The sequence below is a fragment of the Solea senegalensis genome, linkage group LG11 (genome assembly GCF_019176455.1).
Source record: "Solea senegalensis isolate Sse05_10M linkage group LG11, IFAPA_SoseM_1, whole genome shotgun sequence".
NCBI classification, from domain to species: domain Eukaryota; kingdom Metazoa; phylum Chordata; class Actinopteri; order Pleuronectiformes; family Soleidae; genus Solea; species Solea senegalensis.
In genome coordinates this window covers 21,705,526-21,732,665 of record NC_058031.1, presented here as the reverse complement: position 1 = coordinate 21,732,665, position 27,140 = coordinate 21,705,526, and the positions used below count along the sequence as shown (strand labels likewise).

Below are 27,140 nucleotides of genomic sequence, written 5' to 3'. Positions count from 1 at the left end.
GTGTCAGCCGTTAAGCTGCCAGTACACACACATACTAAAAGTACTTCATCACTGCCTGTCCCCACTCACTGTATATCTGGCAGCGGAACCGTGTCACTGAGCTCTGACACCCTGCACTTGAGCTAATATGCAGCCTCAAGCTTGTGGTCTGGTAAATATCTATTGTCACTAATGGCCAAGGGTCCAGGTTGGTTAATGAAAGCAGAACCAAAGTAATAATACATGCAATAAAACTTGTGCCACACTGTCTAATCTCTTCTCAGTAATGGGAACACTCAAGCCGACGGGATTGTATATTATATATTTGAGTTATTTTCCCATTATGTTTTCCATTAGTGCGGAGATGCATCTCGCTGGCATGCGTTTGGGAAGTGATTTGTTTGGGAAGTCATCACCACTCCGTGGAATCAATAACCTTTTAGCCACTCAGATTAATGACAGGCAAATGTGCCCTCACTCGTCTCTGTTACCGGTGCACATGCAGTAGCAATTAACGGAGACTCCTGGGAGACAGAAGTGCCTTTGACATGCATGATGGATGGCCGACGCGACTGAAGACAAACAGTGTAATTGCAATATTTGAAGTGGTTTGCGTTATGTCATCTCAACATTCGCTGCACACTGCTTGTTTTCCCCGTCGCCTTGTTTTGCCCTTTTTGGTCAGAATCACTTTCATCAGCATAACAAATCCTACGACGTCGAGAAGCTCAATTCAGTCAAATGATTTATCGAGCCACTTGTGCTCGTAAAGCAGCTCCTTCCCTCCCCCTCCCCCTCCCCCGTGTATCAGCAGACTCATTCATCTTTTCAGTCAAAGCGACTAATCCACCCTCACCTCTGTTCTCCCGCAGCTGATCGGCTCCATCATCGGTCGTCAGGGCACCAAGATCAACGAGATCCGGCAGGTGTCGGGGGCTCAGATCAAGATTGGCAGCCAGCTGGACGGGACAAGTGACCGCCATGTCACTATCACAGGAACACCGGTCAACATCAACCTGGCCCAGTACCTCATTACCTCCTGGTGAGGCCCAGTGACATGCACAGCCACTCATCATGAATAAGACAGGCAACAGATAAATGCACAGATTTAAAAGTGTCAAAGGTGACTCTATATTTCCTGATGAACAGTAATAAGGAATGTCCTGGTACAGCTGATAATTGTGCGACACAGTAACCGTTTCTATTTGGAAATTGGGTATTTGTAGTTTAGCACTGATTAACTATATATTTGAAGATGTTGTTTCAATACATTAGAAATAAAATGACACACACACCAATTAGTGAGAGTGAAACTGACCTCTGCATTTAACCCATCCTTATCCTTGACCTCCAATTACATGCTCAGTTCCTTTCTTCCTTTCTTGGCCATGAGCTGCCTTTGTAAAGAAAATAATTCACCACCAAGACAGAACATTGCAGTGAATGATTGAATTAGTTCATATAAATACAAGTGGATAAACGTCTGGTCCCAATAAACAGAATATAAGTGGATAAATGAAGAACAACATTGAAAAAGAAAAATGCAATGTGGAAATGGAAAATCAAAAATACTGAACATAATTTCTTTAGAAATGGATTTGGTCGTAATTGGTCCCTGCTATTATTTATATTATTGTTGTTATTATTGCTATATTCAATTGAGCCCATGTCCTTCATTCATTTCAAATACTCTACAGAGAGAAGGATTTGTCCAGTTCATTCACTGACGAGGAGAATTTGTGTCTGTATAATACACTCAGAGATTAGTATCAATGTGTTGGTGCTGCATCTACCAGAGTTACTCATGCTTTACACCTGGAACATCTAAACAGTTTTCATTTTTTATTCATTTAAGTACATTTTACACACACACAGAGGAAACAGACAAATTGAGATTAAAACCGGTCCCAGTATAGAACCTTGAGGAACTCCAAAAGTCATATTGGCACTCTTTCCTTTTTCCCCCAGTTCATTCTTGTTCCTATATTATCCACAATGCAACAGTTAATCTACACACTTGTGTTTTTACTTGATACGTTTCTGGAAACACTAGGCTAAGACTAAAGGTGCGTTCCATTTATAGTCGTAACTCGGAATGTCCAACTCAGAGCAACCTCACCAACCCCAACATGGGATTTCAAAATACTGCAAATACTAGATAGTATGGTTTCATTTTAACCACAGACATTGTTATTGACTGGTATTGCTAACAATGACTAGCCCGATACGTTTGCATCCATATCCGACTCAGGGGGGGGTGACGTAACTCCCAGGTCCAACTTCCGAGTTCCAATGTAAGTGGAACGTATCATAGTCCTCTAATTTAATTTTCTGTTCTGTTTCTGTCTCCTTATCCTCCCTCCCTCTTCCTCTATTTGTCCCTCGTAGTTTAGAGACAGCCAAATCCACGGCCCAGGCCGCCACCATGGCAACTCCTGTCGACCTCAACATGGCCTTCACCCAGCCCACTTCCCCAGCTGCCTCCCCCACTCCCACCCTGGCTGCTATGGGTGCACTGACCCCTCATATGTTGGCGAGCACCCCGTACGGTGCCATGCCCCTCTCCGGCCTGCTGGGGGTGAAGTCCGTCCCCTTCCTGACTCTGTCCAGCCCCGCCCCAACCGTGGCTGCCACTGCAGCCCCCTCCCACTCCACTCTGGCTGCCTACACCGCCAAAATCTCCTCAGCCAACTGCATCAAAAAGCCAGAGAGACAGAAGTTCGCTCCTTACTGATGTGGCCTCTGTGTCTGAGAGACGGAGGAGGGACGAGCGTGCAGTGTTACTTCCACAAACGCCTGATGTAGCCATATACCCGCCGGCAGAGATGCTCTTGACTTTTAACCTGTGATGCACCAACAGAGACGAGACCAATGGAGATGTGGATAAAGGTATTTCAAGTTATTTACGGTTATAGATAAGTTGTGAGTTTCCCATGAATTGATGGACTGCTTTCATTTGTCACCTCATCACTGATATCGATCCTTACACTGAACACAAAAATGGACGTAGTGTTTTTTTCCAGTTGTAAAACAAACTCCCATTGAGAAGCCTCGACTGACGCGGTGACAGACGTCACCTGTAACCACGCTCCCATTGGACGATGCTAGCTGTCAATCACACTCATATGTGTCATGCTTGATTGTTTATTGTCCTCTAAATGGAAACGCCATTATCAAAACTGACAAGAAGAGCTGAAACTAGTGATCGAGACCATTAACTCCTCAGGAAAATATTTGCTGATGTTATAAATCAAGTAAGTCGTCGAAGCTCATTTTCCCATAGACTGCCTTTTGCAACCAGTTGAATCGCCCCCTGGTGGCTAACTGCTACTTCACTACGTCCATTTTTGAAGACAGCATATGAATTGATCGCTAAAAAAAAACAAAAAAAGAAAAAGAAAAAAAAAACATTGGTACCTCACTGAGAAACATGTTTAAATAACAGTTTTTATACGTGTTTCTCCAGTGAGAGGTCAGCTATGAGTATTTATCCTCCAATAAATTTGTAAATTATACTCAGATGCTCTACTGTACAATGCTTTTATACAATGTCTATGTTTGCCTCATAAAGTTTTTAAGAAAATTTGTAAATGTTTTTGGGGGGGGATTTTTTTTTAATAATCTGTGCTACAGTACTGTACGTTACTGTTTGGTGTTATGTTCATTTTGTTGGATTTTGTTTTGAATGAGCAACTGGATTAATCTTTATTTATTAGTATTGTTTCATTTATTAAAAGTCTTTGTTTCCTGACTTGTGTCCTAGTTTTTGTCTTTTCCCTTTCATCCTTATGTTGTGACTGTCTGCTGCACAACAATGCTGTGGCTCAGTTTTATTAGCTTCACAGGTATATAAACCGTGAAATGAATTCAGTGATAAATTAATGGAGTTGCGCAGTAGCACAGCATTCAGGAGGGGAAAGTGTACACAACATGATGCAGTGCCAGATCCAGGTTATTTTTGTTTTCTTCCAAACACAGTCTGCATGACAGCTTCTCATTCCAGTTGCCGGGATTTATGAGGTGCTTTTCACTTCACTGTGCTCCTGTGCCCTGAACAATAACTGCAGAATGAGACGGTGCAACTCGGGGAAGAGACGTGCGTTCTGCCCATGAGCCGAGCAATAACAGCCTGACATGCATGTCAGTGCACAAACAAAAGCACACTGTGCTGCGTGCGGAGAGCATGTTGTTATACTGAAACAAGTCACGGTAATTCCCCTAAGACAAATTCTAGCTTTGTGTGGAACAAAAGAAAACGGAGGAAAGAAAAAAAGAGAGCGAAGCCACAGTGATGCTGCAAAAATAAAATCCAGTATCTGCATCATCAGCATGCACCACAGCATCATCATCATCATCCTCCTCCTCAGGAGAGGCAGCGAGGAGCCTTTCATCGTAACTCGTCTGTTTTTTTTTTCTATGCCTGCATAACAATAAGATATGCAAGACATTGCACAATCCTTTCTATCTATCTATCTATCCATCATCCATCTATTATTTTTATTATTAATCTATCTATTTATCTATCCAGTTAGTGTGCGAGTTACCTAGAATCTCTCTATCTATTTAGCGTACTATCAATATATCTATCTAGTTAACATGCTATCTATCTAGCTAGCATGTTTATCTATCTATCTAGTTAGCGTGCTAGTTAGCTAGAATCTATCTATCTAGTTAGCATGCTATCTTGATTATGATATTAAATGTATGCTCTAGTTCTAATTATCACTGAGGTTATGTTTACAGTGATAAACAGGGTGTCAGTGGGTGACTTATGCCATCTGTAGGCCACACTTCATTAAACTGATAAAGTGTTAAAAATAGTGTTAATTGTATCTATGTTTGTTGGGATGTGTTAATTACCTGACATTCTGACTCACTTTTTAACATTATATCAACATAGACATACTGAACGGAATGTATACACATCGATTATTCAGTTTGAGTTGTTTTTTTAATCATTAAAACAAACTTTCTGATTTTTCAGCTCCTTGAATGTGACTATTTTCTGGTTTCTTTGTTCCATTTGATGAATAAATCATTAAAACTGAAAGAATTTTGCTTTGTGGACAAAAGGAAACATTGAGGTTTGGGAAATTTTGGACATTTTATGGATCGAACAAATACTTCACTAATGGAGAAAATAATGGGTGGATCAATCGATGATGAAAATAATAGTTGCAGTTTTATACACCAGCAAATGTATTTGAATATCAGTGTAGGACGTTACTAACGTATAGGCTGCCATTAGATGTTACACTTACTGGCTCTCAAATATCTGCTATTACACCAGGTTCATTCAATACATGTTAGAGCATCACACACATGTTGTATGAACTCAATGACAGCTTGTTAATACAGTGCACATATATATGAATATATATATATATATATATATATATATATATATATATATATATACATATATATATACATATATGTATATATACACATATATATACATATATATGTATATATATACATTTACATATATATATATATACATATACATATATACACATATATATATACACATATGTATATATGCAGCGAGAAGACCCGGGTTCGAGCCCCGGTTGGAACAAGGGCCTTTCTGCATGGAGTTTGCATGTTCTCCCCGTGTGCGCGGGTTCTCTCCGGGTTCTCCGGCTTCCTCCCACAGTCCAAAAACATGCAATGTGGGGATTAGGTGAATTGGACACTCTAACTGTCTCTATCTGTGTGTGTGGCCCTGCGATGGACTGGCGAACTGTCCAGGGTGTACCCCGCCTATCTCCCGATGTAGCTGAGATTGTCACAGCACCCCCCGCGACCCTCTGGTGGAGGATAAAGCGGTAGATGATGAAGATGATGACTGATATATATATTTATGTATTTAAGACCAACTTTCAGTCAATCCAAACGGCAATGATCACAGAACTTGACCGACGTAAAACAAAGCTGGTGGCGACCTAAGACTTTTGCACAGTGCTGTTTGTGTGCGTACACATGGGAAGTGACAGACACTTCATCTGCAGTGTGAAGTTCATATTACAATAGCTCACACAGGTGAGTGTGAATTTACAAGAGGTCAGCAGATAAAATATATATCCAGAAACTCTTAGACAAAGAGCTGGATCCTGAATAACAAGACTAGGTCACACATGAGAAACTATCATGAGGGGAAAAGCTACAGGGACTGTCACTGAGGAAACAGATGAAACCTGCCCCACACCAGAGGATAATTGGCCGGATTTTGGTCCCGATCCACTTTTTTGTGTGTTCCTCTGCACAAGACATCACATAAACAACAGCTAATAACTGATGATTAGACCATCGATTAAAACACTGACAATCTGTTCATTATGGCCTCCCACGCTTTTTAAAAAAAAATCAAGTCACATTTGAAAATCCTCTAGTGTGGAGCAGGATTTAGACTTTCTAAAAATCACACATCTTCAAAACACAAGGGTTAACGAGACACAGGTGTGGCTAATTAGGGCAGGGCAGATGATCAGCACAGGTGGGGGAAGACACAGGAGGGCAGGAAGTGAAGTGACCTGAAATGAGAGACAGCAGTAAGTAAAAAAAAAAACAACACACACAAACTAAAAATACACAAAACAGAACAGAACAGAATACAAAACATAACTCAAGCGTGAGCTATTGTAGTTCTCACCTTCTGTTTGCTCTCTAACCCTATGCACACACACGTACACACCTACTTCAATAACCCCTTAACCCTCCAACAGCCCTTTGAAGTGGTGAGGACATACCAGAATATACACACACGCATACTAACACACAAATTCTTATGTATTTTAGAGTACAATCTTAACGCTGAAACACTTTTAAGGTCAAAGAGGTACACACACAAAGGCAGCGTTATCTTAACACTGTAGCATCAGTCACAGGCTTGCATTTCCATGACAAACAGCACCCTCTACTGTCACCTCCACGCACTGCACCGGCACCATCACCACAGCAGAGGTAAAGAAAGAAGACGTTGGAGCTGATAAAAGATTGTCTTTAATGTTTGGCATTGTTAATGAATTCCATACCACAGCAGTTATGGGAGTAGGAAAACCACTTTTACAACCAAACACTGTTTGATCATGCTAACACCATATGTACAGGAAAGCACATTGAAAAGTGTATAAAGTATTTATATGAGAAGACTCAAAGTCAAGAACGGTGGAGACGGCCACAGTCGAATGGAATTTGTCCATTTTTCAAACACTGATTATAGATATTTATCAATTACATTGATCTCTGGAGTACATGTATATACACAAAACAATGATTTTTTTGAGGGTGTCTGCAATAATTCTCAAAAATATTTCACAATACTGCTGTATGTACAATGACAGAATTTACATTGAAAAATTCTATTGTACGTATATTTTGAGCATCACTTCAGTCACCAGTTATCCTCCAAGCCATCGAGCTCTCAGGAGATACTCACATACTGTATATATATATCTATATATATCTAACTTCAGGTTCATCTCCATACAAAGGACAGCAGCCTATATGTGGTACCTGGGTACGGCTTCTGAAATATGTTCACACGACTGATGATCTCACATACAAAAATAGATGTTGTCTAGTCAGCTGACAACCTGATGTACAATAACACAAAGCATCCACCTGGAAAAAAAAACAAGAAGAAAACAACCAGGAAAAACAGGTATTTGTTAAAATATTAGCTTTATCCTTCCACCCCACTATGTCTCAGTAAACAGTGCTGTTCTTCTGCTCCGCAAAAAAAAACCCAGATAACCTCTCCTCCGAATCAGGGCTTCAGTGTTCTCCTAAAACACATCATCGGTTTTCACACGAACGGAAAGTGATTGAGAAAGAGCCGCAGGCAGAATAGGAAACATTAGCGCTATGAACCAAACAACAATCTGAAACCAAGAGCGGGATGAAACCATACAAAAACATCACTGTTGTAGGTAGATATCTTCCCCCTTCCCCCCTCCCCCACCTCCAGGAAGCATAGAGTGAACAGAGTGAAACGGAGAACGGTTGTTGGTAAATGAGCTTCTCACAGTCTGGATGAGGGTCAAACTGCATTGAGTGCACTTAAGGCCGGGAGGCAGTTCCGACTCTGAGTGGTCAACCTCGACCAGCCACTCAGCAGCCGAAGGTCAGGACAGTGTCATCAGACTCCAGTGCAGCTGTCCACGCTCTGCCCTCACTGCTTAACATGGTCCAACCACCATTATTTAGTGAAAAGAAAAAAATGAAAGGAGGGGAGATAGAGAGTGAGAGAGAGAGAGAGAATGGTACTGTGTTCAGCGTCCAGCAGGTGGTTGTGAGGTGTGAAGTGGAAAGTCCTCGTCTGTTCAACATGAAACACGACAGGCGTAGAGTTCTGCCTGTCACTGTCCAGCAATCTGCGTTCTTCCTTCTCAAGATATCTTTGTCACACAAACAGAGAGAAACACAGACGTCTTCAACAGAGACTTCAACTTAAAGCACTTGAACAAAAAAAAAAAACAGATTTGCAGCTTGTGCAATACAAACAGAGCATCTCGTCTGAATACATTCACGTAGGTTTCCATACGCACGGTACGGAGGGGGAATCGTCAAGTCTGTGGTCAGCTGACGTTTCATTTTCCCTTGAGATGCCGGTCCAGGAGATCTGCAAGTCCGACCGTCGAGACCTGCCACAGCAGCAGCAGCAGCAACATGGATTACAGTGCGCCATTTGATATGATTCACTATTAAGGAGCACTTAACAGTGTTTTGAAAAACATAATGGACTTAAGCCTTTGAAAACACTATAATGTAGCAAATTTATCAAAATAAGAATTTGTATATATGAAGCGTTTCAAGCAGAGAAGTCACTTCACTGTGAATAACAACCTTCTGTCGCTTCCTTGTGTTGTGAAAATGACATGAGAAGCAAAATTGAGGGAGTTCAGAGCTTGTACTGCACCTGGGATCATGTCGGTAAAATGATCGCGGTCGTCATGTTTCACAAAACTGTCGTCGCATTATTCTCAAATTAAAAAAACAAAACAAAAAACATGCTCACAAACAAGTTGTACAGTTGTGTACAAACAAAATCAATTTTTGAACAAAGTGAACCTGTCTCAGTGTTCGACAGATCGTTCTCTTCTAATAACATCTTAGAGGCTACAGTGATGGGCAGTCGCACCTCAAAGCAAACACTCACCAAGGTTCACTCCTGTGTTTCTTTCCTTCATATGCACTGGAATTAAAAACAAAAAAAAGAAGAGTTAACAAGAGACTCTTTTCTGTCTCTGCTCCTTTAACTCAGGTGCAAATGAAGTGAAAAAGACAAGGAGGAGAGAAAAGCTCTAACTGAAGTGTGAGTGCAGCCTCCTCATCACTGTGCCTCCTCGTGCTCCTCACTGATGCACTGCTCCCAGGCGTGTTTCCCCTGCTCGTCTCTGTGGCCGTGGGGGGAGTGGAAGATCCTGCGGGGCAGTGGGATGGGCTGAGGTGCCAGCTCCTCCTCGGGGATGCAGCCCTCTCTCAGGTAGGGTTTCGGCGGCACGGCTGGAGGCTGAGGCCGGCGGTAGGGGATGTGGTGAGGGCCGTGAGTGGGAGCGTGGTGGTGCGGCGGGGGCCCGTGGGAGTGACTGTCCAGCCCGGGGTGGGCATGAGCATGCGGGTGTGGGTGGGTGTGCGGGTGCGAGGCGGGGCTGCGGTAATGGAAGGGGCGGACCGGGTCCACGGCATCAATATCAGTTCCACCATAGTGGATGTGCAGGTAGGGAGAGGCCAGGTACTCGTCAGGAGGAGACCACAGGTGACTGGGTAGAGGCTCCAGGGCATCGTTTCTGATGGGACCAGGCTCTGGATACTGACCACCATAGTTACTCTCACTCAGGGAGGAAACGCCGCTGCTGGCGCTGCCCGACAGAGTGGAGTTACTGCCCCCTAGAGCTGACTGAGGACTGGTGGGGGAGCCAGGGATCGGGTGGAGAGGAGACTGGTGAAAGACACAGAGACATTGTGGGTGTGTTTCACTTGAAGTAAAGTCAGAGCAGAGTTGTCACAGGAACCTGAATGTTAACATGACTTACGCTGTGTCACAAATACTGGAATTACCCTCAAGTGGAAAAGAAAATAGAGCTACAAGAAAATAGCTCATCACTCTGATGTGAACACTGGTGCATCGTCACAGACATTTGGGTGAATTATTTGACTCGAAATGGCAAATTATATTGAATAATTTGCAAGTGAAGGCTGTGAACTGATCATTTGGAGCAGAGAGCGAGAGACACGGGTTGGCTGGAAATAACTGGCTGTGTCAGTCCTGACACTCCACTCGACATAATCACAGTGAAACATCAAAGACATGGAGCTAATACATCGAGAGCCTGATTTAGAAAGAAAAGATGCATTTTGCAGGTGATCAAGGAGGAATAACTCAAGGAGTGTTTTGCATGTTCCACCAAGAGCCTGCAACTGCTAAAAGAAATCCGATACCATGATATTGGAGATTAATAAACATATTATTATGGACAAGAAGGTTGTAGCTGTGCCCTCTTTGGTACAGGCATGACACCAGGTTGTTGTTCAGTGCTGTTTCTGCCATGATGGCTATAAATGGCCCTGGTTTGAGGGATTTAAGAGGGCATGCAGGCCATTTTTTGAAGTCCCACAAACCAAGCAGACCACTGAGCAGCCAGACACTGGACAAAAGGAGAACAATGATGGGAGAGATGCACACTCTGCAAGTCTTCACATAAAGCAGAGATGGTGAAACAGTATACATTATACCAATGTATTTAAGATTTAACTTAAGTAGATTTCCAGTTAAACAGACTTTATAAAAGCGATTATCATGTTGTTTTTTCTCAGCTCTGTGTTTTTTGTTACCATGCATCCGTCTCCTCCTATCTGTGTGCAACACAGAACTGATACTACATAATATATAAAGACAAAGTCCCCATAACTAGGTTTAGCAGATCACTATGCGTGTGCTAAATTCACATATTTGCATTTTATCCTCCTTATATTTTGCACGCGAGGGTAAAAACTCCCCGTATTGCATATTCATCACGGCAAATTATCTTGTACATTCAACAGACGCAATCCCCTAGTGAGTCACGTTAGTTCATCAGCGTGCACAGTTTTGTGGATGATACCAATTTAACACACTTTTTCTTTTACACGTACAAGCTTTTAGTAAATCAGGGGCACAGAGTGCAAACCTCTGCCAGACCCTCTTTCCATATCCAGATCACCACCAAAATGCCATTATTTCTTCTATGGGACATAACCTACATTCCCAGATAACTAAAAATCTATTCTTCACTTTTTAAGTTAATGCTGGATTTAATAATATATAATATAATACATCAAAAGCACTGTTTCTCTGATGTTGTACCTTTCTCAGAGAACGAACAGGAAGCGCAGGAGGAGGAGGGTCACTGTTCTGGTGGTGAAATGCATCACAGTGCATCAGGAAGTGTCCTGCAAACACAAGAGTGGAGCAAAGTGAATAAAAACTTGGGTCTAAACTTAATACACTGAGATTTTGCCATCAGATCAGATCTAGGTGAACAGAGGAAGTACCTGGTGGGAAGGACCTGGGTGGAACCGGGGGCATGATTCCTCCTCCAGTGGAAGCTGGCATGTAAGACACCTGCTCCCTGTTCTCACTGTCCAGACTCCAGCTGCTGGGAGCATTGGGGAAAACTGGAGGAGGAACATTACATCAACAAGTCAACACACACGTTCATTAACACTGTACACGTCTAGTTTTCTGTGTGCTGTGTTACCTTTCTCTGGCAGATTCATGTGAGGATCGACACACGGCTTACAGGGGCTAACTTGCTGGAGTAAGGCACGCTGCATGTGGTTGTTCTGCAGAAATAAACAAGTCAAAGTCCACTTTTTTTGTCAATTCAACTGCATGAAAAAGACACACAGAGGAATTGAAATTCAGTTTCTCTCATCCCCACTGTGTAGTCTGGTAAAACAGAACAAAACAATATTAAAATATGAATGAGAATAAACATCTATGGGCATGAAAAATATATGTACATCTGTGTACATAATATTATTACATGCGGTACAAACTTTTTTTATACACGCAAAATAAAATCAAAATCTGCACATTTTCTAAACAGGATTAACTCCCAGATTTCTCCCCTCAATGTAAAGTGTAAAAACGACCTCCTCAGTGTCCCTTAATATCTAGATATTGGGAAAATATTGCAAAACAGTTGACCTTAATGGGTAAACCTCTCCTTGTCACATTGCGATGTGTTCCGTTTCAGTGGAATAAGAAAAAACCTCAGTGCTACGTTAAAGGGTAACAACAACCTTCCTGGTGAGCTTGTTGACTTGCCATTTATCTATCTTCATTTATTTATTGTCACTCTTTGTTTTTCCTTTTCTCTTTCCCTTGGGTACAGTACCGATACAACCTTATATTTACCATACCATGCTGTATGCGCAATGTATACAATTTAATTGTTTGTAATTTGGCTAAATCTGTGCTGAGTGGTTCTCTGTTTGGTTGTGTAAAATCTGGGGGTTTGACCCACCTGTCCGTTCTCTGCCATGTTGTAGTACATGGAGTTGTTGGCTCTCTCGCGGTGAGACGGCAGCAGTATCATCACTTCCCGGTTGTGTTTGGCCTTATCAGGCAAAGACGGTGAGCCTGGACAGACCAAAACAAAAACAATTTACTGTAAATGCAAAAACCACAGGCGTAACAAGAGACTCTGGGGGCTGCGTCTAACATCCCACCCTTCTAAAATACACCAAAACACCAAAACACAAACCACCATTTTCTTATTAACATCAAACAGTCTCACCAATATACAATAAATTGTTACTGTGTTCACGGCGAGTAAGATGTCTATTGTGTGTAAGGTCTGGTTCACACTAGATGCATTGCATGTGCGTCACGGCTGCATGCTCACAATGAGCGCATTAGACACGCGTCTATTTTTGAGCTCAGGTGTCTCGCTTATTTTTCCACGCTTGGTTCCCAGCAAAAATAGGCAAGAGAGAAGCTCTGTTGATATTGATATTGACTTTCTACCAGCGCGGTTACATAGAACTGACACCAATCACTGTAGTTTATAGTCCAGGCTGATTCTGAATAAATGAAAAACATCCATCCATTGTCAATCCCAGCTGATGCAGGGGGAAAGGCCGGGTCAGACCCTGGACAGGTCGCCAGTCCATCGCAGGGCAACACACACACACAGACGAACAATCATTCACTCTCACATTGACACTTATGAGAAATTAAACTGCAGACTCCTGTGTGTAGCCGGTCGTAGAACATAAGGTTGCTGAATATAATGGGTATACCTGCTGCCAGATGCAGTGCCCCTAAAAACATCGTTACATGTTACATGTATTGCTACTGATTGCTATTGCTTTTCTCATCTCTGTTCCCCTAAAGCAAACATAAACATATGCAGATAGAGAAATCCTGGCATTGGTCAGAACAATGCTTCATGTCCAGTGTCCAGCTTTGTGCAGCCGTGTTATTTACCTCTGGCACTCGAGGGAGCAGAGTTAATAATCTGTGAAGAGTTGGAGCGGATTGAGCTCAGGCTGGAGGAAGAGGGGCTCGGCTGTAAGACAGAGTCAATTCTAGATTTAACAAACAACCATTAAAGCACTGACCCAGATTAGTATATTTCATCTGGGAGATAGAAAACTATTGTTAAATGTTTATTCGAAAAGCAGCATGGTAATACTTTATTTATTAAACATTAGCTACTTAAGCTCTTAAAGTGACAATATCAATGTTGATGATGAAAAAATAAATCTTATTATACATTTCTGTCAATGGCTAATTTAAATATGAATGAATAAAAGTTGTACTTTATAACATATTTAGGTGTGGTTTTTCCCTTCAGCTCTACCTGCATGTGTAAAGCCTCCTCAGGATGCTCCCCCATCAGGCCGTCAGTCATTATGACCAGGTTTCCTGCCTCACTGGAAGTGTGAGACGACAGGGAGGAGGACGAGTGACGGATGGAACCCTGGAGGTTCAGAGGGCTGAAAGAGAAACAAACACTTTAGATACCATAGTACAGTATACACAGATGAATTTAACTGTCGCACATCACTTTTAATTATAAGCAAATGTGCGTTACATTCAAACTATTGTCATATGAGTCTATCAGTTCCACACGACACTCTCGAGCGTCGCTCAGTATTAGATTTTGTGTCGCCTGGTGACCATGCTTGTATAACGTACTTGATCGCAACACTTGAGCAAAAGTACAAGTATCTTACCACAAAATGACTTTGGTAGAAGTTAAAGTCACCTTTTCAGAATATTACTAGAGTAAAAGTCTTAAAGTACCTGACATTTACTGTACTTCTGTATCAAAAGTAATTTTCTGATGTAAAATGTACTTGGGTATTAGAAGTAAAAGTATTAATACAAAGTGAGCAATTACAATTTTGAATATGACATTTATTGTGGCTTCTTAACAATAAAAGCATAACAATAGGTGCAGGCGGACAACCTCAAACAACATTAAAATGTCCTTCTGTCATGAATGGTGTCTGTGGAGCTTCTAGACGCCACACTGTGATTTAATTCAACTTGGAGACGAAATCTGCGGTTTATCTGCGTGAGGATCGGCGTCGGACACGGTAAACAACGAGCCGCTGGTGTGTTTTAAGTCCACTTGGAGCTGAAATATGTGGCTAACAGCTGAGCGGCTAATAGTTGGTGCCGATAAAAACAACTACCGTCAACAAACAAGCATTACGTCACCAACTCAACTTTTATTTTGTAGTAACGAGTAACAGAGATGGTTAAGGGAAATGTATCGGAGTAAAAGCACACATTTTATTTGTGTTTATGTAGTGGAGTAAAAGTAAAAGTTTTCAGAAATATAAATAACGAAGTAAAAAACAGATATGTGAAAATTGTACGCATTTGTGTTCTACGAATAAAGTATAAAGTATTTGTACTTCGTTAGGCAGGTAACCCTAGGCAGGTTGATGAAACAATTCAAAACACTTAAGTACATACATCAAAAGAAAAGAAAAACAACAAAACAAGACTTTAATAAATAAACATGACAACAACACCATCAACAAGCAATGAAGGAACTGCTGACCTTTCCTGCCTCTCATCCACTGAACGCACACATATACAGTATGTTATGACAGTTTTCAGCACCACATAAAGGTTATTTACATGTGAACATTCTCTCAAGTTTTAAAACCGCTTCTTTATTGTCATGCACAGTATATTGGTTATCGTCTGGGCTGAGGTGTGTATGTTTGACTCACCTGTGTCTGTGTATGAGGCGCATGCTCTCGGGGCTCATGTGGCTGTGAGAGGAGAGGATGCCTCTAGAAGAGTTGACCCCCGAGCAGCCCGCGGGGCCAAATCGATCCACACTGGGCACACCCTGCTGAGACCCAACCATATACTGCTCTGAATAATTACACTGCCCAAACACTTGCACTGAAGGACTAGAATATAAAATACTTTGCAACCTTTGCACAAATGGATGGAGGGCTTGGAGGTATATATGACCTAAAATATTGCAGTTTATATATGACCTATCATATTGCAGTATAATTTAAAGCAACAAATGATACCACTTGAGGGTCATTGGGGGAGCGAGAGCCAATCCCCGCTGACATTGTTCGGGTCACCAGACAATTACAACACAGCAGAGTAATGGCTCGCCTCACAGCAAGAAGGTCACTGCTTTGAATTCCAGTTCACCCCTGGGTCTTCTGTAGAGTTTGCATGTTCTCTTCATGTGTGTTTGTTTTTTCTCTGGGTTCTCTGGTTACCTCCCACGGTCAAAAAAACATGTAGAGGTAAATTTGAGACTCTAAATTGACAGTAGGTGTGAATGTGAGAGTGAATGGTTGTTTGTCTCTACGTGGTGATTGTCCAGGGTGCATCCTATGTCAGCTGGGATTGACTCTGGCTTCCCCACAGCCCTCATGTGAAAGATGTGAAAGCCTCTACTACTCTATACCACTCATGCAAACATAGCATCTACTGTACATACACAGTACACTGCTCATATAGGTCAGCAAAATCTGGCTCAAACAGAAAAATGAAAACCTGGATACTCACGTGGTGTAAACCTGTCCTCATCATGTGGAACTGGTCTACAAGCTTTTTGTGCAGGGGGCGCATCTCTGGATGCACCAGCTTCTCATGAACAGCCAACCCCACTCCAAGAATGTGCACCTAAAAAACATAGACATAGAAGCAATAGAAATGATGTTTATATTGCAATAGTGAGTCAGTTCCACATGCCATGAAGTTAAAGGTCCAGTGTGTAAGGGTTGTTTAGGGCAGAAACTGAATATATTACCCACACTTCAAAATAAAACTTGTTTTCATAGCCTTTTTATGCCCTGTGCATCATTTTCTGGTTGATTTCTGTTTTGATGTTATTATTCTGCCTTTGTGAACAAAAACATTGCAACATTATTTGTATGACACGTCCTTCATCTGAATGAAAACACTATCAGACCTGACCGAGGGAGCGTTTATGTGTATACACCAGCAGAGCATGGTAGGGTTGGGACAAGATGCCTTTATCCCATCAAACTGCTAGTGACAGTTTGAGTAGTATTATTCACTTCTGAAATGTTTTGTGGGTGCTTCTTTGTGTTTTCAGGCATCTTGCATTACTAGCACAGCATTGCCGTTGCCTCCATCTTTCTTGGCATAAAAGAAATCACTTCCTGTGTACAGTGTGGGAATGTCACCCGAGATCTACACTGCAACTCTGTTAAATTAGTTCACACAATGTGTTTTTTCTCTATGGCTTTGAATATTTGTGTTTCTACAGCAGCCCAAAGGGACAAAATGGCCAGAATGTGTCTGTTTCTCGTATTAAAGTGGACACTAACTATGCAAATAAGAAAAGACAACACCCTTTCTGATATACAAAAGCCACTGTAGTTTCTTTAGTGAGTGCAGGAGTCCTCCACTTACAATCTGGAGTCTCACACACTGGGCCTTTAAAGCAGAGTCTGACCTGTTCCTGCATCAAATCCTTCAGATGTGTGATCCTCTCAGTATCTTCAGGGTGACTGCTGATGTAGTCTTTATCAAAGAAGGCCTGGTGCAGAAGAGGAAGTCAAAGGATAAGGATCTCATATGATCATTCATCACTTCAGAAGTCCCTCCCTCCCTTTATCCCTCTCGCCCTCCCTCCATCTTACAACTGTACCTCCTGATATCTGGCAATGCCTCCATTCACAGCAGCGTCTATGACTCCATTGAGGCACATGCTTAGTGGGTTGATGTTGCCATGATGCTGTCTGTGTTGGTACTGGCTGATAAGAGTCCGCAGTTCCTGCGTCTTATTCTCCACCACATAAATGGCATTCTCCAGAGGGCTCACCTCCACCTGGAAGTAAAAGCACTTTTGTCACTCCTCAGAAGCATCATACCAGAGTGGCACCACATCTGTTATATAAAGGAGCTTTTAGAAAACAGTTATTTTTGAGCTGCTCACCACTTCTCTCCTTTCCACCTCTGCCCAGCGGGAAATCCCAGGCAGAGGACGGGAGAGAATCAGGGTTGTTCTCTCAATCCAAAGACTCTGTTAAGCAAGCAGAGAACAAAGTTATGCAGCTTTCTGTCAACTGCATCTGGAAGAATCATGAAGTGTGTAAAAACAGATGAATAAGCAGGCTGGAAAAAGAAAAGCCTGCGTTGGGGAAACCCGTATGCCTGTTCTTACTAAAGAGTAAAAGTTCAGATGTGGTTTCCAAATGTAGGTTAGCGTGTCAGAGGAAAGAACAGTGTCAGTGTCTGGTCCAAGTCTCTTGTTTCATATTTTCATAGAAAATAGCTTACCACTGAATTTAAGCATTGAATGTAAAAAATAGTTTTAATTTGAATTGTTATGATTGTAAACAAATATTAAATCTATATTCTGTTGGCGTGATTTAACTTGTGCCTTCCTTTTCTTCATGTTAATGCTGTTCCCTTACATAACATCATATTGCAGTGTTTCTGACTAATGCACCTGCAGGGATTCACACTTACAAAGGGTGCTACACAAGTGAGTCATACATGCATACGTACATATTCCAGCCATTTTATTAGGTACACTGCTAGTATGCGCAAATATCTAATCGGCCATGTCTTGACATGATCAAGATGAGCTGCTGAGGTTGAAACTGAGCATCAGAATGATGACATTGAAAGAGACTTTCAATGTGGCATAGTTGTTGGTCTGGAGTATTTCAGAAACTGCAGATTTTCACACACAACAACCATCTCTAGAATTTACAGAAAATGGTATGATAAGGAAATGAGCAGCAGTTAGAGGAGAATGATCAGACTGGTTCAAGACTAAAGAAAGACAACTGATTTAAATGAGCATAAACACCATATCACAATTATCTTTATTAGACCTAGTATAACTGAGGTGGATTGTTTAGTTCAAGTTCTTGTTTCAGATTCAAATCCCATCAAACCACACCTGCACAGCCCTAACTGAGTTAAACAAAACATTCCTCCTTAGTTTTACCTTTATTCTTATTGTGTCATGAAATTTCAGATTTATAAATAAAGATTGAAGGCCTTAACTTATACCCACAGTGGCCACAAGGGGGTGTTAACTAAGTCTGCATCACCTGAAAGGCCACATTCATCTTATAAACTAAATACAGTGCATGTAACATTCACAGTTTGATCTATTTAGTGTAATTTCGTGTTGCTACATGTGAATAAAGTCAGAGCTGAGGATGTGACTGAGAGTGACACTGCTGGCTCACTGTACCCTGAACTCATTCTCCCGGTCTTTGGGCCCCTTGTGGAAAGGCCTGTCATAGTGGAAACGGCTGACGTTGTTTATGCGGTAGAAGCTCTTGATCCTCTCTGGCACACGCTCCAGCTGAGGCGCATCAGAAATGTCTGACACCGGAGTCACCGCATAGATCTGCAAATCTACAAGCCAAAGTGTCAAGGAAGTGACAGACAGAGAGACATGTGTGCTCACAGAGGAGCGAGAGCAGCAGAGATGGAAGAGGGAAATGCTGACTGTCTCACTCTGGAAAGTCAGCGTGAAGATCGTGTTCAGCATCTCTATTCAGCGGCAAAAACCTCTCATATTTTTTTCCCACAAATCTGAAACAACGAGCACTTGAATGAAAATCAAAAAAAAATTGTTATTGAGGTGATACATTGTATGAAGCAAGCAAATGCTTATATATTAGCTGGTTGCAGCTTTGTTCCTTGGACTTAAATAAAGGAGTTTTTCCAACCAACGGTCCTAAATAACCTATACAATAAAAGATAATTTCATAATAAAATATATATATATATATATAAAAAAAGGCTGCTTTTACGAACTAAACAAATAGGATACACTGGGCATCACTCTGCAGGATGGTGTCATCAGGTTGGTTGGGATGCTGCATGGCAATGGCCTGTGGGAATTCTCCCAGCATCCTTTGCTGGAAGTCCTCGAGCCGTTCATAGTCATAACCACGACAGACAAACTCCTTATTCTGTGGAGAAGAGGAGGAAACAAAAGATTTAAGAACATTACATGTGCGGGTAAATTTAAAGATAAAGTTCTACCAAGTATGATGACATTCATGTCTCATATTCATGATGATGCGATTGGATTTTTCTTTAGGTGTAACAGTGTCCTTGTACAGACTCAAACATTTGTTGTTAATGGGAAACCTGGCCTTTTTTCAATGTAATGTTAGTGATTTAAATTTCTGTTTAACATTTTTTGTTGTTAACCCAGAGGGACTGAACATGTCCTGGAGCACAGCTGTATCCCTCTATGTACAGCAGCCACTCAATTCTATAATTTGCCACCAAATACTTTTGGTAACTCCTGCAGACACCGACTGTAGAACATCTCTGCATCTCTGGCGGACAGCTTATCAAAAATAGTCGGGCTGGATTATTGAAAACCAGTCAAACGTGAGCTCATGTTGCATTAAAGGTGCCTCAACTGAAGATTGACTTGTCTGCCTCTCTGTTCATCAACTTATTTCAGCAGTCTCACCTTACAATAATATAATATATTAATATATATGTCATAAGGTATTCAACACTTGCTTCATGGTTCTAGGGATAGATTTTTATGATGACATGATTTTCCTCCCAGGGCTTTTTCTCCTGTACCGACTACTGTAGCTGACATACTGTAGTTTGAAGCATTACAGAGCAGAGAAAGTGGCTGCATCAGCAGAATCAACACTTGTCTGTGCTATAACAGACACGAGGAGATGAGATTTCCTGAGTCTTACCCTGAGGAAGAAAGGAAACTTCCTGCCATAGAAGCCCATTCGGAAAAACTCTGGCTCAATCCTCTGCTGTTCAATGATGTTGTCGTAATACGCTGCCTCCATTTTCTGTCACAGAGTGATAAACACCACACAGAGGAGTCAGGATGAGTAATGATTTAATCACACACATTATTTTACTCTGTGCATTTCCTGATGCATGTGGGTGTGTGCACAGGTAATTAGGGTATTGTGTTTGACACAATACACACTTTGCAGCAGCAGCACCACAGAGGACGCTTGCTTAATAATAACAGTGGGAAGAGGACGCACACAAGACTTCACTCACCCGTATCCAGCTGAGGCTCTGATAATCATATAACGTCTCATACTGGAACGCCAGCTCCCGGCACAGGGAGATTCCATATTCCCAGCACTGCAAAGTTAAATATGAATGAGATAAAGGATTAAAGCTAGAAATAGCTGAGGCTCAATTAATCATTTCGTTTTTATTTTACTAAGTTTGGAAACTTTGGAAAAGACAGTGTGATGACATGTACAGTCACATGCTACGTAAGACAAACGTTCAGAGAGTGCAAACCTTCATTAAGGACGCTCAGTTCCCCATTGTGTCAACACAATTGTATTGATTTTGTTGTGTTGCAAAGCCTTTTTTTTTTTTTGCAAGTTTTATTAAGCACTCACACCAAATGCTGCTTGTATTAGGATTTCCTGGGGTCACCATTTAGTTCAAAATCGATTTCTGATATCAATCATAGTTTGAGAAATGTTCTATTATCATGAAATTAAGAGTGATATGTTTGCATTATTAGCTGGCTTTTATATTTGGAAAACAAACAATGTAAATAAAACAAAAAAATATTTACATTAATTTAAACTAAACTTGCACAGGTATCCAAAAAATTATGTGAGAGTATGGCATAACATAAAACTGAAGACTTATTTTTCTACTATGCTGTAATAGTGCAGGGCTTTTGAAATGAAATAAAAACATTTTTGAACCAAATTACAATATTTGAGCATGAGAATCCTGATTGTATATGAATTGATTGATATTACACTATTGCTTATACACGGTATGTAAAAGATAACACTTTGAAAGTGGAATATAATAGAGCATAGCTTTATTTGGCATTTGTTTCTCATCTGCTTTTATTGTGGACATGCAAAATGCCTGGCAACTTAATACATAAAGTGTTTATAGATAGTTTTGAATTTCTATGAAGGAGGACGATGAGGCCATGTTTATTTTCTTCTCAGTTGCTCTGAGAGTCATGAGGTCATTGTTCTCTCTAGCTAATTTGATTGTGTTTGACGAGCATCAGCAGGGAGCTCTGACTCCAGGAAGCAAATCATTATTGACCCATCTGACCCTTTAAGTGTAATAGTGAGAGCAAATGCTGCATACTACTTTTCACATTTAGTGTTTTTCCATTTGCAAAACAATGACAATGGCATGCTTTTATTTTGACGATGCACAGTAGCTGCTTTACTACATTTCTCTGGCTATAATTACTTAATTCATCGGTTATTAATCAATGACAATGAAATCAATCAGCAATTCTTTTAATGATCAATTGGTTTGAGTATTTTTTTTAAAAGATAATTGAAACTCGTTTATTAACCTTAATTATTTGCTTCATATAACAAAAAAGAACATTTTACTGACATTTTTTGAACCAAACTAATCAATTATTATTGAGAAAATAATGTACAGATCAATCGAAGGAAAATGATTTGCAGCCCTCAATATAATGTTAACAATAATACACATAATTTATACATATAGTGACTGTGATTTTAAACATCAACATGTTTAATCTACTTCACGGCATACTATATATAACCTATTTAAAACTAGTTCAATTTCCCTAACATGAAAACACTACAGACCCTTAAATGTATAGACTATATCAGCAACACAAAACAGAATTTATATTTGCACTGAAGCATGTATTAAGAATTTCATTTTAGTAAAAAAATTATATATGTTATCATTAAAAAATATTTTAATTTTACAAAGATTTTTGTAACTGTGTATTTTTTTTAGAGGATTAGATTGAATTGACCACCACAGATGCAAACAATTACGAGGATATTATGATAAAAGGAAAATGTAAAAAAGAAAAGGAGTTTATACCAATATATTTTAATTGTTACCTATGATCACTTAACAGCAAAGCCAGGTCTTTAACATTTCAAATGTTAAAGTCAAACAAAAGGATGTAAGTAAGGACGTAATAAAATCCACTTGCCTTCCCCTTGTTGAAGTAGTGGAGGATTTTACGACTCAGGTTCTCCTTGCGTTGCCACTCACTCTGACAGGGATAATGGAGGAAATCCCTTAGGGGTCGGTCCTCCCACTGCAGCAGCTCCCAGTACAACAGCAGGGTGAACGCTGCCTCTGTGGCAAGGAGGTACAGGTCAAAGATCAATGGAATGAAACTCTGCTCTCTCGTAAGACTGCAGATGGTACAGGGTTTGCACACTCTGGCACCACAGTGATGAACCGATACCTTCCAGACATTTTGGGTCGAGTGTTTGTGAACAGATGGTGCTTGTGTGTGTGTGTGCGTGTGTGCGTGTGTGTGTGTGTGTGTGCGCACAGTCAGTGGCACAGAGCAGGAGCTGCTCACAGCTCAGTGAGTACGTTCTGGTATATTTTTGGCCAGAGGTGCAAACAGCACCTGCACAGAGGAAATCATTCCACCTACTGTCTTTCCCTATTACAAATGTTTTACACAGTCATCAAATGAAAAACATGTCAGTAAGAAATTTATCACACAGTGGTCATTTAGCCAGGTCTGTTAGATTTAAAACAGTGTCAAATGAGTTAAAACAGTGCTGATTAAGTCTATCAGCTCCACATTATTCTCTCAGTGTTTCCCAATATAGTGGTGTTTAGATCTCCTGCACACAGGAAATAATTTGTTTCATGTCAAAACAGATGGAGACAACACCAACATTGGGCTAGTAAAGTAAGACGACTGCAAACAGGTTGTAGTTTGGACTGAAAACACAAAGAAGCGTGCATGAAAAGTTTCAGAAGTTAATTCCACTGCTGCTTTTCCCCGCCCACCCCTGTGCTCCTGCTGTTTACACACAAAGTGCTCCCTCATTTAGATCTGACACTCTTGTACTGCTTGACAGAGCCTTTTTCCAGTTGAAAGACGCGGCACACAAATAATTATTGCATTGTTTCCGTTTATGAAGATGCAACAGAGGCAAAAGAATTCTTTCTTTTAAAAGTGATTGACATATGAAATCATCAACTGTTGCACAGTGCAGCTTTAAAGTGACACAATGTAGAATTTCACTTTTAAATAAAGTGTCCAAGACTATTTGGATAGCACATCAACTTACAACAGTGTGAGTGTGAATGGCAGGTCTGCATTGCCTGTATTGGCAATATGAAAATTCTGGTTCTAAAGATTTGCAGATTTGGGTTTAGTTAGACTCATCACTCTCACAGTTTGATAACTGTTGCAGGATGCAGTAGTAGTAGATGCCAGTATTGCCACTGGTATTTTTACCTGGAGCCTGTATTGTGTCATATGAGCTCCCCTTCTGTGTAAACATGATTCTCTTTATTGTTTTCAACATGAAATTATGGAGCTCCTTTGTGTCAAAAACCTGAGTCACCATTTTTTATGAGAAAACCTCTGTCCCTGTGGTCAAAGGAATATTATGGTGAAAGAAGAGTGAGCGTAAGGCTTATAAAAGATGTAATAAACGTGGGATTGTGTGCAATCAGTTAATAATGACAAGTTACCTGTACCAAACAAAACTTTTAACCCCACAGATTAAAAATGAGCCAATGTCTCTGTTACCTGTAAAGTCCTCTGCTTGTAGATGCAAGTCACACAGCTTATGGATGTAACGGATGTACATGTCCTCCTTATTAACTTCTGACTTGTAGAAATTCTGGAATTTAAAATGAAAAAAAAGACAAGTAATCATTTAAAAAAAAAAATATTATTAATGTGTTTTAAAAATCCCAAATATCTCACGACCGTCTCACCATGAGGTTGACGGAACCACCGATTTTCTTGTTCTCCATCTCATCTCCTTTCATGCAGTCCCTAAACGTAACGAAACAATGTCATTGCTCTGTAACTGACATGACATAATCTGGTAGTGTTAAAATGCACACTATAATCTTAGTACCTGTAATCCAGTAACCGCTCAACAAGTCTTGTGACTGATGTGACAAACGAGATCCCCGTCTCTCTCCAGGTCTCCTGCTCTATTTTCTCCAGAAGGCTACACAGAGAATAAAGTGTCACGTGTCTTGGTAAATAGAAGCGTTAAAATAAAACAAAACAAATGTAAATAGACATGAATCCAAAATGTCTCTTGGCCTTGGCTGGGATGTCGCCTCACCTTGGGTAAGGACCAAACAGCTGTGTTCTAGAGTGTGGCAGTTTGAAAAAAAGACAAGTACATTAGAATACAATGAGAGCAGCGTTACTCAAGCACAGCAAACACAGGTCAGATGCTTACAAAAGGCTGAAGAGCTCTCTGTGATTATCATCGCCTTTCCCATCTGATACCATGCTGTCCAGCTTGTCCATCAGCTCCGCTTCCACCTACACACATTGTGGGTATGTTACATTATGTGACACAGAAACCTGTGCATAATCTCTTTCTTTTTACATAATAATAAAATCCTAATTACCTGTTTGAAGTTGCCATTTTTCCTCTGCTCCCAGTCCATCATGTCGTGGAAAATCGGGATCATGATGTTTCGGACCTCGGTTTGAGGGACGAGAGTGACTCCCAGGAAGGGTCCCATCATTCCTGGGATGAAGTGGGGCTTGTTGTCACCTGGATTGCAAAAAGATTCCCACAAAAGCTGTTTAGATATAAGAATCGACTCCAGACATAGTTGGAGTTTTTACCAGAGTTTTGTCTGTATTTAGTATTTTAAGAATGCAACTGGAAATTGACTCAGTAACTTATGTTGATAAAAGCAGGAACATTTCCAGAACATGTAAGAGGGTTCAACTCGGAGATGTTCCTTCTGTATTCTCATACATTTTTCAGAAATTTGAAAAATTTCATGGGGCCCTAAGCAAAAAATTTATTTTGGGATCCTTTATCAACGGCATTAATAAAGCATTAATCTCATGATGCTTCTGGGGCTTCTGATGTTGCTTGCATCATCTCAATGTCAGCCCGGCATGTGCTTACCCTTATATTAGCTTTAATCTCAAATGGTAAGAGTCTCAGAATAATGGTCTTGTGCTGATTAAGTATTCAAAATGACTCCATTCTAAGGGGTGAATATGGGGTCGGCCTACGAAAAACGAACAAAATAAAACAATAGTCAGTGCATTTATTGTAACTATTGCAATGACTGCAAGTAACACTACAGTGAAAGTCAAATAAGTAAAACAGCACTTCCTAAATCACAAATGACGGTATTAAATAAAATATTTAACAATAAATAAAAAGAAAATAAGAACAAAATATGTCTGAAAACGATGAAAAATGTGCAAAAGACTTACTGTTATTGTCATGCACAATCAATAAAATAAAATAAATAAACAACCCCCCCCCACGATCCTCCTGTGGGGGATAAAGCGGTAGAAAATGGATGGTTTCAGGAAAATGTCTGGATTTCAGAAAGCAACTAATATACATTATTTTTGTAGCTGATTCTATAAAGAGCCTCCCACGACCCTCATGTTGAGGAAAAGGATGGATGGATGGATTTAGATAAGATCTAACACGAGTATCAGCAGCAGTTCTCTGGGTATAAAATGCCTTTTTGATGCCGGAGGTCAGAGGAGAATGACCAGACAGGTTTGAGATGGCAGCAGTAATTCAAATAACAACTCGAAACAACCAATATGTGAAGAGGAGTGTCTGAACACACATTAATCCTTAAAGCAGATAAGCGACAGCATCAGAAGACCACACCAGACACTTCTTTAGGAACACACGAGACCTGGAGAAATGGCTGGTGAGTGTGTGAAGATGGCAGGAGGCTATAGAGTAGCTGTGTCTACATACCTAATTTTTGCCACATGCTGAAGAGCTCATATGCCATCATCACTCTCATGTCTCCATGTCTACAAGGAAAAAAGAGGACAATGAATTGCAGAGAGTTAGATTAAAGAGAAAATCAAATGTTGAGGAGAAAGCAAAATAAATGAATAGATATGTGGTTGTTTCTCACTTGTCAAGGACTTTCTTTCTCTTAGCAGGACCGAGTGCCTCCAGCTGCAGACTGGGCTGGTTGATGTATAGAACAGTGAGACTGAAAAAGGAGTTCCACACCTGACAAGAACAAAAGAAAGTTAGTGTTATACTGAAACTATATTCATTTCAAAGGCATTCAAAACATTAAATATTGTATGGTGCCACCACTCCTTCATTGTTGGAACACACACACCTTGAAATCAAAATCGGCCTCTGAGAAGTTCTTGTGCAGCGCCGGAGACAGGAACTGTGTTGTCACTACGATGGTGCTGCAGAAAACAAACATTACACTGTCAGCCAAAAATAGATGAGGCAATATGCAACACAAGCATCACCTTCTGAAGGGAGTCTGATCTAATAGCTGGCTTTATGTATATCCTTGCCATCTCTGGGAACAATAGGAAGAGGAAAAACAGACTCACTGACTAGTTAGAAGCCTCATGACACTCCAGTCTCGGGGGAAGATAGTCAGTTTCATTAGATTGCGAAACACACAGAAGATCTTCAGTAGGAACTCCTGAGTAAAGATATTGACATTAAGTTTGTTAATGTTAAAGCTGTGTGGTGAGAAAAATGCTTCCTCTGCTGCTCTGTGGCTCAATGATTTCCCCACCTTCAGCTCCTCTTTGCTGTGGAAGTTGTTCAGTAAATGGTGAAAGTGGATCTCTGTCATTTGTTGGAGGAGAGAGAGGAGACAGGAAACATACTCTCCCTGCAAAAAAGAGACAATGACAGATATG

The 27,140-nt window shown here is 40.7% G+C and overlaps 2 protein-coding genes across 4 annotated transcripts in view; one reads left to right on the top strand and one right to left on the bottom strand.

The window, feature by feature from the left end:
- The window catches only part of LOC122777428 (poly(rC)-binding protein 4-like), a 55,671-nt gene extending 51,975 nt beyond the window's left edge, over positions 1 to 3,696 (top strand). The window contains exons 13-14 of the mRNA XM_044038668.1: positions 852 to 1,021; positions 2,368 to 3,696. Coding sequence (XP_043894603.1) covers positions 852 to 1,021; positions 2,368 to 2,713 — 516 coding nt within the window. The 3' untranslated portion in view covers positions 2,714 to 3,696. The remainder of the gene's footprint in view (positions 1 to 851; positions 1,022 to 2,367) is intronic.
- Positions 3,697 to 6,964: 3,268 nt separating this feature from the next.
- LOC122777478 (dedicator of cytokinesis protein 3-like) overlaps positions 6,965 to 27,140 on the bottom strand; it is a 69,932-nt gene continuing 49,756 nt past the window's right edge. Inside the window, exons 27-54 of one of the 3 annotated variants that reach the window (XM_044038754.1) lie at positions 27,014 to 27,112; positions 26,823 to 26,917; positions 26,594 to 26,669; positions 26,378 to 26,478; positions 26,212 to 26,270; positions 24,872 to 25,020; positions 24,697 to 24,782; positions 24,577 to 24,603; positions 24,361 to 24,456; positions 24,215 to 24,275; positions 24,024 to 24,117; positions 22,449 to 22,597; positions 20,522 to 20,608; positions 20,197 to 20,301; positions 19,296 to 19,437; positions 18,708 to 18,874; positions 17,433 to 17,519; positions 17,145 to 17,324; positions 16,950 to 17,033; positions 16,034 to 16,150; positions 15,226 to 15,368; positions 13,836 to 13,971; positions 13,460 to 13,541; positions 12,495 to 12,610; positions 11,724 to 11,808; positions 11,518 to 11,640; positions 11,330 to 11,415; positions 6,965 to 9,925 (exon numbers count right to left, since the gene is read on the bottom strand). In XM_044038754.1, the coding sequence (XP_043894689.1) occupies positions 9,317 to 9,925; positions 11,330 to 11,415; positions 11,518 to 11,640; positions 11,724 to 11,808; positions 12,495 to 12,610; positions 13,460 to 13,541; positions 13,836 to 13,971; positions 15,226 to 15,368; positions 16,034 to 16,150; positions 16,950 to 17,033; positions 17,145 to 17,324; positions 17,433 to 17,519; positions 18,708 to 18,874; positions 19,296 to 19,437; positions 20,197 to 20,301; positions 20,522 to 20,608; positions 22,449 to 22,597; positions 24,024 to 24,117; positions 24,215 to 24,275; positions 24,361 to 24,456; positions 24,577 to 24,603; positions 24,697 to 24,782; positions 24,872 to 25,020; positions 26,212 to 26,270; positions 26,378 to 26,478; positions 26,594 to 26,669; positions 26,823 to 26,917; positions 27,014 to 27,112 (3,441 nt within the window). In that variant the 3' untranslated portion in view covers positions 6,965 to 9,316. The remainder of the gene's footprint in view (positions 9,926 to 11,329; positions 11,416 to 11,517; positions 11,641 to 11,723; positions 11,809 to 12,494; positions 12,611 to 13,459; positions 13,542 to 13,835; positions 13,972 to 15,225; positions 15,369 to 16,033; positions 16,151 to 16,949; positions 17,034 to 17,144; positions 17,325 to 17,432; positions 17,520 to 18,707; positions 18,875 to 19,295; positions 19,438 to 20,196; positions 20,302 to 20,521; positions 20,609 to 22,448; positions 22,598 to 24,023; positions 24,118 to 24,214; positions 24,276 to 24,360; positions 24,457 to 24,576; positions 24,604 to 24,696; positions 24,783 to 24,871; positions 25,021 to 26,211; positions 26,271 to 26,377; positions 26,479 to 26,593; positions 26,670 to 26,822; positions 26,918 to 27,013; positions 27,113 to 27,140) is intronic. The other 2 variants (XM_044038755.1, XM_044038756.1) reach the window with 2 other exon arrangements.